This window comes from Gracilinanus agilis, chromosome 1 (assembly GCF_016433145.1).
Source record: "Gracilinanus agilis isolate LMUSP501 chromosome 1, AgileGrace, whole genome shotgun sequence".
Lineage (NCBI taxonomy): Eukaryota > Metazoa > Chordata > Mammalia > Didelphimorphia > Didelphidae > Gracilinanus > Gracilinanus agilis.
Window position 1 is genome coordinate 155,606,610 of NC_058130.1, and position 16,990 is coordinate 155,623,599.

The 16,990-nt window shown below is 37.7% G+C and overlaps 1 protein-coding gene across 2 annotated transcripts in view; it reads left to right on the top strand.

Moving 5' to 3' along the window:
• The window catches only part of PSAT1 (phosphoserine aminotransferase 1), a 39,409-nt gene extending 32,092 nt beyond the window's left edge, over positions 1–7,317 (top strand). The window contains exons 8-9 of one of the 2 annotated variants that reach the window (XM_044657231.1): positions 5,359–5,496; positions 6,012–7,317. In XM_044657231.1, the coding sequence (XP_044513166.1) occupies positions 5,359–5,496; positions 6,012–6,117 (244 nt within the window). In that variant the 3' untranslated portion in view covers positions 6,118–7,317. The remainder of the gene's footprint in view (positions 1–5,358; positions 5,497–6,011) is intronic. The other variant, XM_044657232.1, reaches the window with a different exon arrangement.
• Positions 7,318–16,990: the final 9,673 nt, after the last annotated feature.

Consider the following 16,990-nt stretch of genomic DNA (forward strand, 5'->3'; position numbering starts at 1 on the left):
TTTTAATGTTGAAGGTTAACATTCCAAGGTTGAATTAATTATTTTTAATCTTTGCTATGCTTTGAATGGTCTGGCCTGAATCCATAGTGATGGTTAAGTGGACTTTTAAATTTTCTTCCTGTAAACTTCAGATTTTCTTCTTCATAGAAACTTGGTAGACTTTGTGCTAGTATAGACTTTAAAGATCACTTAATCTACCCACTTTGTTTTCCAGATGAGATAATTGAGGCCTAGACAGGGGAAGTGACTTTTCTGAAGTTAAACAGTGGGTTAGCAGCAGAAGTATTTGAAAGATGTCTGTAGTGTAGTAGACTCTTGTGTTCCTTCATAATAGTTAAGATTTAAATAGTACTTTAAGGTTAACAAAGCCCTTTACTTATGTAACCTGGTTCAGTTCTCATAACCACTTTGTTAAAGTACGCGCTATTATTTCCATTTTTACAGATGAGGAAACTGAGGCAGATAATTTTGGTTTTTTTTTTTTAAAGTGATTTCCACAGGGTCACACTGCTAGTATCTGTCTGAGGCAGGATTTGTGTTTGAGTCATCCTGACTCCAAAGCTAGTACTTTTATCCATTGTACCACCTGTACTGCTGTAGAAAAAGTGAATTTTGGGGGAGAAAGTCAAGTTCTCCACAGGGTAGATATTCCTTTTTCTAAATAAGATGTATATTTAATTGCTGAACATCTAGACTAGAACCAGTACTTTGCATTTCCCAGTAGTAGAATGTCTAAACAGCATAGCTGTTGTGTTTTTAATTTAAATGTCAGCTGTGAAAAAACCTAGCATCTCCTGGAAAAGAAGGGACTGCAACTCAAGTCCAAAGCCCAGTTACTAGGCATTTGGTAATTCCCTTTAGTATCTATTCTGCCTTAAAGGTGTGAGCTTGACTCCTATTAACTTTCATAGGAATTATGTATGTGCCTCTAGGGGAGAGAACAACTTTTAATGGGAAATTCCCTTCTACAGCCTTTATTTGCAGTTTAATTTTAATGAATCCCACCTAGCAGAGACTTCAAATAAAATGGAATGTTTCTCTGCTTAAAAATAAATAAATAAGTAAATGAATGATTGCACAATACTAGGTTTTGTCCTCCCAGAACAGTTTTAGTTGTTCTTACATCTCTATAGTATCCCTGGAAAATATACTCAGTTGCTCATTATTTTCAAAATCAGAACCCAAGAGCCAACTGTGATTCTTCCCCTTAGGCAAGAGTTGTTGGTTGTCAATAAGGTTCCTCCCTAGCCATTGAACACCTTCCAGTCTAGCATGTCAGGGCTGCTTAGATGGGGTGTGGGGACAGAAATTAGAACTGTTCAGAGATGGAGTGGGGGAGGACAGAAATTAGAACTGTTCAGAGATGGAGTGGGGGGGACAGAAATTAGAACTGTTCAGAGATGGAGTGTGGGGGGGCAGAAATTAGAACTGTCCAGAGATGGAGTGGGAGAGACAGAAATTAGAACTGTTTAGAGATGGGGTGGGGTGGGGGGATGGGGACAAATTAGAACTGTTCAGATTCTGAGTGCTACTACTTGCCTCTCACCAATCATGTGCAGTTGTGCCTGTGTTCACAAAATTTTCAGATTTCTCCAAGAGTATTTCAGAAATTTCCTATTGCAGTAGGAAGGGCACCTTCTGCCTCTTGATCCTTCTTCTTTTTTTCTATGATCTTTTGCAATCTCTCTAACAGGGGCTCAGCAATCTCACTGACTGTTTTATTGGTAGGGTGCAGAAGATGGAGTTTTATCTGGGTCAGATGATCAGGATTCACTAAGGCTTTATTTCTTGCTGTGGGTATCCACTCCATGTTAGTCAGTTTTTCAGTTATTTCTAACATAAAAGTTATTCTCTGCAGAGAAAACAGAAACAAAATAACAACTGAACACTTTTGCTGTCTTCCTAGTATCTGTTATCATTGCTCTGTCTACCTCAAGCAGAAGTCCAGTTCTCCCTTGAGCCTCCTTTTTCTTTCACTCTTAACTTAAAAACAATCCTCTCCCCCAAACTAAACCCTTTTTGTTGTCCTTAGCCTTTCTAAAATAAGCTTTGACTTATTTTGCCCTTCTGCATTGCTGAGATTGCTTTTATAGGTCCACGCCACCCTCATATTAATTTTCTATTTCCTGGCCTTGCTTTCATCAACTCTAAATCTCTTTAAAAATCACTAGTTTGGGGAGTGCCCTGTGCATCCACATCTGTCTTGTATAGGGGCTGGTGACCAGGAAAGAGAACTATGGTCCCTGGAGTAATAAGAATGGTGAGTCCACACAAAGGAAGTCATTTGAAGCAAGGATGATACCGATTTAATGACCGTGTCCAGAGCAAGAAGTGGAAAAGGCAGGTAGGAGCTGAGACCTGATGTAGGGTAGGGCAGATGGCAAATGGCTCAGGTGGGCAGCTGGATGGGCCAACGGGATGCAAAGCATCCTCTAATCTGCAGCTGGATAGACAAAGTGAGAGCCTCATTCTGCTTCCCCATGGGACCTTTCTCAGATGAAACAGTGAAACACACAAATTATAGAATATTCTTAAAAGAAATAAAGCTTTATTATTTTTAAGTACCTATAGTCACTGCTGACATTGCCCCCTGCTGGGCCTGCTATACAAAAGTGCCCCCTGCTGGGCAGGCTAGAATGAATAGATGAAGTTTGTGATAATTAGTATTATTTGCATTTAAGCAGTTTTGTGTGCTGAAGCCTTGAAAAACAGTTTGTTCTCTCCAGTAGATTAATCATGCTTCCTATAATCTCGTTTACATTATTCATTTACTTCCTACACTCTTTCTTCACAGATTGTGCAAAGAGAAACTTCAGCTCCTAATTATTGGAGATTTTGAGTTTATGGAGTCCAAAATAATGATGTTTAGCTGGATTACATAAATAACCTTAAGGAAGTCTGCTTTACTGATGTCAGTACTCCTTTAGCTCACAGAGTTTTCAAATCTTATCTAATTTAGATGTTCTTTGAAACATTCTGGAACTGAAATGCTTTCTTCCTGCAGCTAGACTTGCACTGAAGCTTTCTGAACTCAGCTAGGAGGTTCCCTAAACAAAAGAGAGACATTACCCATCATGAGGCTCGTGCTCATGGCCTTTCCAGCTTGGTAGCACCTAGCTTAGCCTTTGAGGGCCCAGTTATCACCATTCTGGATATGGTTGACCAGGTATTGGGTTAGGACTGTAGTACAAGACTGTATCACTTAATCAGCAAATATTTATTAAGCACCTACTATGTACCAAACAATATGGCAGTGTTATATTCAAATTCTGAGAAATGTTGGTCTCACCTTGATTGACAAGTGAGGCAGTTGGAGAGATTGGAATGTTCCCATTTGCTGTGAGCCAGGGGCAAAAGTTGGTTAGCCTGAGAGTATAAATACCCCTAACAGCCATATGGAGGAGGTTCTCTTTCTCTTTGATTTGGACTTTGGTCCCTAGATCTTTACGTCTCTGAATCTTCCTAGCTCTTTAGGTCTCTGGGTCCCTGGGTGGTGAAGGGAGGAAGGGAGGTCTGAGAAGAAGAGGGTGGTAGGATTTAAATACTTCCTGAAGGCTGCGAAGGCTAACACATCACCAAAACTGATAATGAGAAAACTGAGAGGAAATCACCAATACAGCTGCAGCAAGGGCTGTCACTTCTCTATTTTGGCAGTGGCCAAGCTGAACCAGAGGGGTTATGAAGAACAATAGCTCCAGCTTTACTGAGACAATAACCTCTAGCCCTGAGTGATTATAGATTATAGATATTAGATTGACAGGGTCTCCAATCCCCAATCCTGGTTATCCTTTCCCTAATTAAGATCATAGATAAAGTATTTAATAAGTATCTTCATGAGTGGTCATTATATCACGACCCTTGGGGAGGGAGCAAACGCAGTCAGATGAACAATGTGATCCAAGGCTAATCAGAGCCCAATATTAATAATTGATCCAACCTCAGGGGTACCTGAAAGGGTTACCCATCCACCTGACTGTTCAGGGTCCTTCCTGGGCAACTGTTATTGAAAGAGGAAATTATAACAACTAGCAAGGGTGATTGGGGTTGGTGTTCCCCCATCATCAGCACCTAGGGAGAATACAAAGATACATTCCACCTCACTAGATATCTCTATCCCCTAGGACGGGGGTCGGCAACGTATGGATCTCGAGCCATATCTGGCTCTTTTGAGGGCCAGATATGGCTCTTTCTGCAGGAGCCATAAAGTCAATTTTTTTTCAGGCGCTGTTACAGGAGCACACACTGTGAGCACTGTACAGCTCTCACGAAATTACATTTAAAAAAAATGTGGCGTGGGGGCAGCTGGGTAGCTCAGTGGAGTGAGAGTCAGGCCTAGAGACAGGAGGTCCTAGGTTCAAACCCGGCCTCAGCCAATTCCCAGCTGTGTGACCCTGGGCAAGTTACTTGACCCCCATTGCCCACCCTTGCCAATCTTTCACCTATGGGACAGTGCACTGAAGTACAAGGGTTTAAAAAAAATTTTGGAAAAAAAAATGTGGCATTTATGGCTCTCACAGCCAAAAAGGTTGCCGACCCCTGCCCTAGGAGGATCTTTTTCTTTATAACAGCAGATAGGTACCAAGAATACAAAGACAAAAATGAAATAGCCCCTTGCTCAGGGAGCCTATGTCTATTGAAGGAAACAGCATATACATAAGTTGATTATATGCAAAATAAATACAAGGTAAAAATTTTTGTAGGGAGTTAGAAGCATACCAAATAACAATATATATCTACACCAAATAATCTAGATATGTGAAAGGAAGGAAGGAAGGAAGGAAGAAGAGAGAAAAAGGGGAAAGAGGAAAGAGGAAGAAGAAAAAAGAAAGGAAAGAGAAAGGAAGCAAGAGATGAAAAAGAAAAAGGTAGAGAGGAAAAAAGAGGAAGTGAGGGATGAAGTGAAATAGAGTAAGAGAAAAAGGAAGAAAGAGATGAAGAGAAAAAGAGCTTAATTCTTACATAATGCTTTGTTACCCATAATTGGAATACAGTATCCCTTTCTTCTGCCTTTTAAGATCTTTGTAATTCTATGAGGCTCAACTGATCCCAAGGCTTCCTTAGTAAAAGACTTGCCCTGACCACCCCCATCAAGCCCACTGTGATGCTCTCTTTTCTGAACTCTTCCTCTGCATCTATACTCCTACAAGCATAGTATCTGGCAGAGAGTAGGTGTGTAATAAATGTTAATTGATTGATGAATTTTCCATTTATTTGAATTATCCTTTTCTTCTGCTCCCGTTAACCCTTCCTGACTAGGTTGTTAAATGTCTTGAGAGCAGGAAGACTTCAAGGCATAATTTATTGATGATAATCTACATATTCCATAACAATTATATTAACCAATGTAGTGTTTTTCAGATGCCCAGTGGAGAAACAGAACAGAAGTAAAATGAACATCCCTTTCAATATTGGCAGAATTAAGGGAGATGATGCTTTAGAAAAAAAGTTTCTGGAGAAAGCTCTTGACCTTAATATGATCTCCTTGAAAGGGCATAGGTAAGTAAAATGACTTAAATGTTAGAGGCTGATATTTGGCTTAATATCTTTAGGAAAAAGTAAAAGCTAATTGAGTTGAATGGCCAGACACCTGTCCTTTAGTGTGTGTTTTTTTAAAGTACCAACTGTAATTTGCTAAGAAAGAGCCATTATCATAGAAATGATCTAGCCTCATTTTTATTTTCAACATCTAAGAACAATGAATAGAAGTGAGAGACATATTTGGGTTTATTTTAAGAAAAACCTTCCTAATAATTAGAGCTGTCTCATGATGGATCTGGCCATCTCATTAAGTAGCAAGTCTTCATCAACAGAGGTGAAGGCTCAATGACTGTCGAGAATGTCACAATTCCCATACTGAGTGAGAGGGTGAGGTCAGACTTGATATTCTTGAAAGGTCTCTTCATATTCTTAATTCTCAACTTCCTTCAGAAAATGGTAAATGGAAAGTAGTGTATTTCATAAGTGTCTCTCTTTATGTGTGGTTATAAACATTTTCCTTTCGGTTCCTCTAGGTCTGTTGGAGGAATTCGTGCTTCTCTGTATAATGCCGTCACCACAGAGGACGTGCAGAAGCTGGCAGCATTCATGAAGACCTTTATGGAAACATATCAGCTGTGAATACTTCAGTGCAAGTTTATATACTGCCTATTTAAAAAATAGGCAGCCTATTCAAATAATTGGCATACATACTTATAAGCACATAACAAACTAAGTTATTTTTTCTCATAAGCAAGCCTACTAGAATTCTTTAAAAAACAACAAAACTGTTACAAGGTAGTTTGCCACTGCAAAGTCAATAATAGCTAACATCTTCACTCTAACTAGAACTTTAAACATTTTTTTAAAGTTATACTCCCTATGTTTATGTGAGGTCCATTGTTTTTCTTCCTTTTTGGTAGTTTTTTTACTTCCTAAATATCAGAACGCAAATTTGGCCATGTGCTTAACTGAGCTGTTTGAATATCCTGGCTTCCCTGGGTACACACATCAGTGGTATAGAAGGGACCAGAGACTTATTTCTTGGTGTGCCAAGGACACATTAGACCAGGGTCAGCAAGCTACAGCCTGGCTGCCAAACCTGGCCTTCTCCCTGTTTTTGTACAGCATGCTAGCTAAAAATGTTTTTTATATTTTTAAGTACAATAAAATTTCATTTTAAAAAAAGAAGAACCATTTTAACTTCCAGGATGGCAGGCCAGATTTGGCCCGCAGGCCATAGTTTGCTATGCTGGCTGTAGAGTAGTGGCCTGATCATTCACTTAAGGTCTGTTTCCATTTATTTAGACCCAAACTCGATCACTGGTTGTGAGCTCAGAGACTCAAGGTATAGGGCAAACTGGGTCTTCCTTTGTACTGTATGTTCTCTTTTTAAAGAGACAAAATGATAAGATGGTTTCTAGTAAGGTCTATTTTTAATATCATGTACTATTTTTCTCTGTGCACTTATATTTCAAGTAGTAGTTCTTTGTACATTCATAATCATAGCTATGCAAGAAAGCTTATTTAGTATATTAACAAGGGACAGGGTATGAGATTTCTTTCTTTTTTTCTGCTTTTCTTCTGAGATAGGAAGATTAGCACCTTTCTGACCCCCCCACTCTCCTCCAAAGCCTCTCCTACCTGTTAAGTTCAACTGAAAGCCTTTGTTAGAATACTCTAAACCTTTATTCTCTTGGCTGTTTGTTTTTCCTCTATTTGATGGGTCAGCACTCTGACTTCTGACATGCTCAGTGGAGAACCCTTTTCCCATTCCTTTGTCTTTATGTATCAGTATGTGATACTGAACACATTAAACCACATTAAAAATACTAAAACATCCCTCTTCTTGTTTTTCATTCTCTGTTTTATTAAGCACTTACTATTCTCTATAGTTTTGGGTTAGAGAAAATAGATATAAAATACCTACACATCTAGGTCATGTGATGGATAATACACTGGGCCTGGAGTCAGGCAGACCTGAGTTCAGATTCAGCTTCAAGATGCTTACTTACCTCTGTGACTTTAGGTGATTCATTTTTTTAAACCCATACCTTCTGCCTTAGAATCAATATAGTCATTCCTTGCTATATCGTAGTTCATTTATCAAGTCACTTAACCCCCATTGCCTAGCCCTTACCACTTTCTGCCTTGGAACCAATGCACAGTATTGATTCTAAGACAGAAGGTAAGGGTTTAAAACAATAAAAAAAATAAATTAAATATAAGGAAGGCACCAAAATGAGGAGCATAAGCTAAGGTTGTCCAAGTAAAGAAGGGAGACATCTCTTCATCCCTTTCTCCAGGGCCCAGGTTGGTCATAATTGTGTAAGATGATGCATCATTTTAGGGTTCTTTTTGCTTACATTACTTTGGTATTATGCTCCTAGTTCAATTTCCTTAATTCTGTATTAGCACATCCAATTCTTCTCATGTTTCTCTGAAAGTTTTTTCATTCATAGTATCTTTTAGCACGATAGTCTTCCATCACGTTCATTTTATTCAGTCCTTTCTTAATCCCCGTGGGCCCATTTTGCTTCCAACATTTTTGCTACCATAGAGCATGCTGCTATCAATATTATGGCATAAGGCTTTCATTTTCTCTCTTTGATCTTAGGATATAGGCTTAGCAGTAAGATCTCAGAGTCAAAGGATAAGAACATTTGGGTGACTGTTCATAACTTGAAATTCTTTTCCAGAAAAATTAAATCAATTTACACCTCCCCAAGTAGCATATTAGTGTGGTTGTCTTCCTGCTGCTTTTCCAAAATGGACTATTTCCATCTTTTGTCATCTTTTTTAATTTGCTAGATGTAAGGTGAAATGTCAGAGCTATTTTCATTTGCATTTTTTCTTTTTAATAATCATTTGGAGTGGCTTTTCATACATTCTAGGCACCATTCCACCTAGCTGCCTAGCAGGAGATTTGGAATCAGGGGTTTCCCTGAAGTTGAGGTTTGCCTCACAGCAGCCCAAGAATATACCTTGGCTTGAGATGATTTATTTTACTAACCTGAATCCCCAGCTGCAAATTAATCCTAGATTCAATTTTTAAAAAAACCCTTACCTTCCATCTTATAATCAACACTATGTATTGGGACTTCTGTGCTAAGATGGCCTCAGAGTAGAAGCAAGAATCTTCTCACAACCAACTGATATAAAGCTCCTCAAAAGGCTATGCATCAAAATCAGATGAGGGAAGGATCTCTACTGTAGGGCGTAGCCTTGAAGGTAGGCAGGGTTTGGGCATTTCAATGTTATAAGGGGGTAAAATTACACCTACCAAACTGAGATCTGAACACCCCTCCCCCACTCTACCTCCTGAGCCAGAGTCAGAGCAGACTCTAGGTTCTTGGGGTATGACTGAGGGTACCACAGACTTATCCCTGAGGGCTGTGAGACTTGGGTCCCAAGGCTGAGGAACACAGAGATAGAGCAGAGAGGGGCTGCCTGTAGCAGACATGGCAGAGAATGGAAAAATAGCCTCAGGGCAAAAACTGCTCTGTAGCTCTATACACAGAGAACTGCCTGTCCTCCTCACTCAGACAGGAAAAAGCTAACACAGCAATGGCCACCAACACCCAAGAACTATAATCTACAACTACCAAAAAAGAAAATAAGAAAAAGTCTCTGACACTGGGTAACTTCTATGGAGAAAAACAGCAGAGTATTTAGAAATGATAGCAGAGAGCAACAAATAAGCAAACACACCCCAAAAAATAATAAAAATTGGTCATTAAATAAAATTTAAAATAAAAAAATAGAAATTGGTCACAAGCTCTCAAGGAACTTGAAAAGGAATTCAAGAACCAAGTAAGAAAGAGAGAAGAAACTTGGCAATAAAGTGGGAAATAGAAATGCAAGTAATTAAAAAAAATAACATTTTTAACAGTTTAAAAGACAGAATCTTCCATTTGGAAAAAGAAGCCCAGAGAAAAAGAAAATTACAGATTAAAATACAGAATCTCCCACTTGGAAAAAGAAGCCCAGAAATCACACAAAATAATAAGCAAATTGGAGATCAGAATTGACCTGAGGAAAGCCATGAAAAGCAGGATAGACCAAACCAAAAAGAAAAGTCAAAAGATCATAGCTGAAAACCAGTCTTTAAAGTCCAGGATCAGCCAAGTAGAAGCTAATAATCTCATAAGACAGCAAGAATAAATAAAGGAAACTCAAAAGAATGACAGAATAGAAGGAAACACAAAATATCTCATTAAGAAGATGATGAATCTGGAGAACAGATCCAGGAGAGGCAATCTTAGGAATCATTGGTCTACCAGAAAACCTGAAAAAAAAAAGAGGTCTTGACATCATACTTTGAGAAATTATCCAAGAAAACTTCCCTGATATTTTTGAACAAGAGAACTAAACAGACATTGAAAGAGTCCAGAAATCACCCTCTACAATAATCCTCAAAAGACAACCCCCAGGAATGTAATTGCCAAATTCAAGAGCTTACAATCTAAGAGGAAAATAGCAAAAATAGCTAAGAATAAGAAAAAATAGCAAGGAGAAAATTGCAAGAAACCAGAAAGAGACAATTCAAATATCAAGGAGCACCAATAAGGATTACACAGGATCTGGTAGCCTGCACACTAAAAGACCACAAGGCTAGGAATATGATATTCAGAAGGGCAAGAGATTTGTGTCTACAACTAAGGATCACCCCATCAAAACTGACTATATACTTCCAGGGGTAAGTATAAGTATGGGCATTTAACAAAATAGAGGATTTCCAAGTATTCCTAAAGAAAAGACCAGAATTAAATGGAAAATTTGATGTCCAAATCTAAAATTCAAGAGAAAAATGAAAAGTTAAACAAGAAAGAGGGGGGAAATTCTTTTTAAGGGCTTCTGTAAGGTGAAATTGTTTATATTCCTATATGGAAAAAGGATATTTGTAACTCTCAAAAACTTTTCACTATCATATAAGAAGCGGGGTTTCAGATAGTTGGGATGTGTTCTGATAACCCCCTGAATTATGATTGAGAGCCAACATTGCTCAAACACCACCCCTCCTTACTTAGGAGACTCTCAGGGTTACTGAACAAGTAGAAGTTCCCCAAAATGGATATGCTGAAGGTAAAAGTTTAGAGGGAGATGTTGTCTATTAAAGGAGACCCAGGGGACCCCCGTCAGTTGTTCAGAGCCAGGGTGTCTTGACACAAACCTCTCTGCTCCCCAATGGTGGAAACAGTATAAAATGGGGAACTATCCTCCTTCCACCCTCAACCAACAAAGTTCTGTCTCCTTCCCAAATCAACTGTTCAGATCTGACTTGAATCACTTAACAAGGGTTTATTCAGGAAACAGATAGATGGGGATTAAAACTGAGATGGGTGCTGGGAAAAGGGTACAAGGGATCCCTGAATACCTGTTCAGTCCTTGACTGGGATGGGTAATAGCAGAAAATACATCTGCATTCCCCAAATCCAGATTCTCTGACCCAAACCCCAACTAAACCTAATATTATGGCTATCTATAGAGAAATTTTGATAAAGTAATGGTTCAAGTCTAGTTTGACTCCCCCCACCGGAGTCTAGGCCCCCTGGCCAAACTGAAGTAACTTTGATAACATGTCTTCCAAGGTGTTCAGGAATGTTGAAGAATCAAATAGACTAGTTTTAGTAGCTGAAGGTCTTTGGGAAACTCTTCAGATTTGGGTTTTGAGGGTACTGAAGGTGCCACAAAATCTCTACCTCCCACTTCCCTGTCCCTCCAGAGCAAGAGAGAGAGAATGAGTTCTGTTGGTTCCTTCCCACAAGTCTTAACCCTCAGGCCAATTGTCATCCCTCCTGGGTCCTTCAGTATTCCATCTGTAATTTGCTAAATATAGACTTGCTTGGCCTCTTGCAATATCTTGTCTTTTCTGTTACACATATTAGATAGAAGAATTATTCAAAGGCAGAGGTTGGGGTACTAAGTAGTTTAAAATGATATGTAAAAAAAGGAGGGGTGGGAATACAAGATGATACTAAGAAACTTGAAGGAAGAAGAAAAATAGGATAATTTATACCACATAAAAAGTCACATGGAAGGGGGAGAGGAAGAATAATATAAGAAGAAGAGAGTGGTAAAAGGTAATACTTAAACCTTACTTTCAGTAGAATCAGTTCTGAGAGGGAAGAGCAGCTAGATTAACTGGGGTATAGAATTCTATCTTACTCTACAGGGAAGTTGAAAGAGCAAAACCAAGGGTGGGTGGAGAGGGGGGGTATTAAATGGGAGGGAAATGAAGAGGAGAGGGAAAAGGAGAAACTATTGGAGCTTAAGGAGGAAATAGATAGTAAAACTATACTAGTGGGGGACCTGAACCTTCCTCTATCAGATCTAGATAAATCAAACCAAAAAATAAATAAGAGGTAAGAGATATGAATGAAATCCTAGGAAAATTAGACTTAATAGATATATGGAGGAAAATAAATAGGGACAAAAAGGAATACACCTCAGCCACACATGGTACATTTACAAAGACTGACCATGTAGTAGGGCATAAAAACATTGCAAACAAATGCAAAAAAGCAGAAATAATAAATGCTACTTTTTCAGATTATAATGCAATAAAAATTAATTGATAAGAGGCAAATTAAAAATTAATTGGAAATTAAATAATATGATTCTCCAAAATTGGTTGAAGAACAAATCAAAGAAACAAAGATTTCATTGAAGAGAATGACAATGAGGAGACATCATATGAAAAACCTATGGGATGCAGCCAAAACAGTACGTGGAAAATTTATATCCCTGAGTGCATATGTCAACAAATCAGAGCAGGAAGAAGTCAATAAATTGGAAATGCAAATTAAAAAACTAGAAAGAACAAATTAAAAATCTCCAGATAAAAATGAAATTAGAAATCCTAAAAATCAAAGGAGAAATTAATAAAATTGAAAGTAAAAGAACTATTGAATTAATAAGACTAGAAGCTGGTACTTTGAAAAAAACAAATAAAATAGACAAAGTACTGGTTAATTTGATAAAAAAGGAAAGAAAACCAAATTAACAGTATCAAAGATGAAAGGGTGACCCCACCTCTAATGAAGAAATTAAGATAATTATTAAGAATGATTTTGTCCAATTACATGGCAATAAATATATCAATCTATGTGAAATGGATGAATATTTACAAAAATATAAATTGCCTAGATTAACAGAAGAGGAAAAAAGAATATTTAAATAATCCCTTATCAGAAAGAGAAATTGAACAAACTATCAAAGAACTCCCTAAGAAAAAATCCCCAGGACCTGATGGATTCACAAGTGTATTCTATCAAACAATTAATCCCAATGCTATGCAAACTATCTGACAAAATAAGCAAAGGAGTTTTGCCAAATTCCTTTTATGACACAAATATGGTACTGACTCCAAAGTCAAGCAGACCAAAAACAGAGAAAGAAAACTATAGACCAATCTCCTTAATAAACATAGATGCAAAAATCTTAAATAAATACTAGCAAAAAGACTCCAGCAAGTGATCATGAGTATTATCCACTACAATCAGGTGGGATTTATACTAGGAATGCAAGGATGGTTCAATATTAGGAAAACCATCCACATAATTGACCATATCAACAAGCAAACCAACAGAAATCACATGATTATCTCAAAAGATGCAGAAAAAGCCTTTGACAAAATACAACACTCATTCCTATTGAAAACACTAGAAAATATAGGAATAGATGGGTCTTTCCTTAAAATAATGAACAGTATATATGTAAAACCATCAACAAGTATCATTTGCAATAGGGATAAATTCAAAGTCTTCCCAATAAGATCAGGAGTGAAGCAAGCATGTCCATTATCACCTCTGTTATTTAACATTGTACTAGAAACACTAGCAGTAGCAATTAGAGAAGAAAAAGAAATTGAAGGTATTAAAACAGGCAATGAAGAGACTAACCTATCACTCTTTGCAGATGATATGATGGTCTACTTAAAGAATTCTAGAGGATCAACTAAAAAGCTAATGGAAATAATTGACAACTTTAGCAAAGTTGTAGGATGCAAAATAAGCTGACATAAATCATCAGCATTTCTAAATATTTCCAACACAACTCAGCAGCAAGAGTTAGAAAGAGAAATTCCACTTGAAATCACCCTAGATAGTATAAAATATTTAGGAATCTATTTGCCAAAACAAACACAGGAATTATATGAACACAACTACAAAACACTTTCCACACAATTAAAACTAGATTCAAATAATTGGAAAAAACATTAATTGCTCATGTATGAGACAAGCTAACATAATAAAAACAACAATCCTACCCAAATTAATTTACTTAATCAATGCTATTCCTATCAAACTACCAAAAAACTTTTTTATTTAATTAGAACAAATTATAACAAAGTTCATTTGGAAGAACAAAAGATCAAGAATATCAAAGGAAATAATGAAAAAAAAGTGAAAGATTGGGGCTTAGCATTACCAGATCTTAAACTGTACTATAAAACAGTGGTCATCAAAACAATATGGTACTGGCTAAAAGACAGAAGGGAAGATCAATGGAATAGAGTTGGGGTAAATGTCCTCCGCAAGACAGTGTATGATAAACCCAAAGAGCCCAACTTTTGGGACAAATATCCACTATTTGACAAAAACTGCTGGGAAAATTGGAAAACCATATGGGAGAGATTAGTTTTAGATCAACATCTCACACCCTAGACCAAGATAAATTCAGAATGGGGGAAAGACTTGAATATAAAGAAGGAAACTATAAGTAAATTAGGTGAACACAGAATAGTATTCTTGTCAGATCTCTGGGAAAGGAAAAAATTTAAAACCAAGCAAGAGTTAGAAATAATTACAAAATGTAAAACGAATAATTTTGATTACATTAAATTAAAAGGTTTTTGTACAAACAAAAACAACGCAACCAAAATCAGAAGGGAAACAACAAACTGGGAAAAAATATTTATAACAAAAAGCTCTGACAAAGATCTAATTTCTCAAATTTATAAGGAACTAAATCAATTGTACAAAAAATCAAGCCATTCCCCAATTGATAAATTGGCAAGGAACATGAATAAGTAGTTTTCAGATAAAGAAATAAAAACTACCAATAATCACATGAAAAAGTGTTCTAAATCTCTAATAATTAGAGAAATGCAAATCAAAACAACTCTGAGATATCACCTCACACCTAGCAGATTGGCTAAAATGACAGCAAAGGAAAGTAATAAATGTTGGAAGGGATGTGGCAAAATTGGGACATTAATGCATTGCTGTTGGAATTGATTCAACCATTCTGGAAGGCAATTTGGAATTATGCCCAAAAGACTTTAAATGACTGCTTGTCCTTTCATCCAATGATACCACTGCTGCTGGGTTTGTACCCCAAAGAGATAATAAGAAAAAGTACTTGTACAAAAATATTTATACTGTCTTAGAATCAATACTGGGCACTGTATTGGTTCCAAGGCAGAAGAGTGGTAAGGTCTAGGCAATGGGGGTTAAGTGACTTGTCCAGGGTCACAAAGGTAGGAAGTGTCTGAGTCCATATTTGAACCCAGGACCTCCTATATCTAGGCCTGGCCCTCAATCCACTGAGCCACCCAGTTGCCGCCCCTGTATTCAATTTTTAAGGTATTTTGACTGACTTGGGTTTTATAGATTCTTTAGAATGAAAGTAGATGAGACTACATAGAACCTCTCTGGGCTAGAGCAGGCACTAAGTTGGCTGAGGCATAAAATCTGGGTCTGGTCTAGAACTGAACTGGTCTCCAGAGATAGAGAGCAAGGCTTTTCACTTTGCTTTACTTCCCAGAATTTAGTGGCATCATCGTGTATTGAAGGCCAGAGTAATGAGTTTTGAGCAAAAGACCAAGTAATTCCACTATTGTACTTATTAATTCTTACCCTATAAGTTAGTTCCTTTGATATTGTAACTTGCAACCAATTATGTGCCTTCTCATCCTATATGATTCTTGCCCCAAACTGCCATAGAAGTTAATAATAATGATAAATAACATTTATATAGTACTCTAAGGTTTAAAAATCTCTTTACATAGCATTATATAAATTTTATTCTAACATCAACCCTGGGAGATAGATGCCGTTGTTGTTTTAAAATAATGTTAATGTCTTTTATTTTTATATCACTTATGTTTTCATGTGCTTTGCCCTTCCTAACAGCCAAGCCTTTTAACAAAGATTTTTTAAAAAAGGAAATAAAAGAAAAAAATTTAACAAAGTATCAATATGTTTTAAAAAAAATCTGAGTTATGCAATATCCTGTACCCACAGATTCCCTTCTTCTACAGAGAGAAAGAGAGAGGGGGGAGGGAAAGAGAGGTGGAGAGGAGAAAGAAGGGGAGAGAGAGGGAGAGGGAGAGAGAGGGAGAAGAGGAGAGGGAGAAGTAGAGGGAGAGAAAGAGAGAACAGAGAGAGAGGGAGAAAGAGAAAGAGGAAGAAGGAAAGAGACAGAGAGAGGGAGAGACAGAGAGATGGAGAGAGAGAAGGGAAGGAGGGAGGAGGAGAGGAAGAGCAAGAAAGAGAGAGAGAGGGAGAGAAGGAGGGAGGGAGGGAAGGGAGAAGGAGGAGGTGAAAGAGAGAGACAGAGAGTGGGTGGGGCAGGGGGTGTGTAAATGGAATGAGCTCATCTCCATTCATAGTTAAAATTCTAGCCACCAGAGATAATACCAACCCACCTTCCCTAGTGGGGTGGGGAGACACGTGACAATAAGTAACAGATCAAGAACAAGGGACTGCCCTTTGGGCAGTCCAAAACAGTGTAGAGGCTGCCATTTGTCCACTTGAATTAGAGGTGGATACAGGAAGTGACGAAAGATGCTGTCTCTCAAATATGCTGGTAACTTCCTGTGAAGGCAGTTGGCGCTTTGAACTTGGTGTAGAAGGATCTCTGGTGAGACCTCAGGTGGCTTCTCCTCTGAATTGTCACGTGGGTAAGTTAGGCTGACTTCCCTTTGCCTCTCTTGGTGTTCTAGAATATCTACCCTCAAGGAGGCTTCTTTGCCTCTCTAATTGTCAAGGCCTTGTGGCTGGTAACCTTGTTTAATTTAGCTCTAATCCTCTTCCAGGCTGGACCTCTGGTCCAGCCAGAGTTTCTCTCTCTCTCTATCTCCCTTCCTTCAACCTTTCTAATTGTAAATAAACTACCATAAAAGCCATTCTGACTTGGGTCTATTTTTAATTATGGAATCAATATGAATCTGATTGATTTGACTGATTCCACACATTTACATATATTTATATATATATATACATATATATATATAATTTCCATTCTTACAGGGGAAAGGGAGAGTTACTGGCATGTACCAGAGAAGAAAGAGACAAAAGTCATTGCTGATAAAAGTTGCAAACCTACTAATTGACAAGAAGAAAACAATCTTAGTCTTTAAGCTCTCCAGATCTAGCAGGACTGGGGAAGAATATATTTTCTTACCAGTCTGACAGAGGAGAAGTTAGCCATAAGAAAATCAATAATTAAAAATGAACAGGCAGAATACAACAAATAACCAAACATATCTTCTTTCCCATTGCCCATT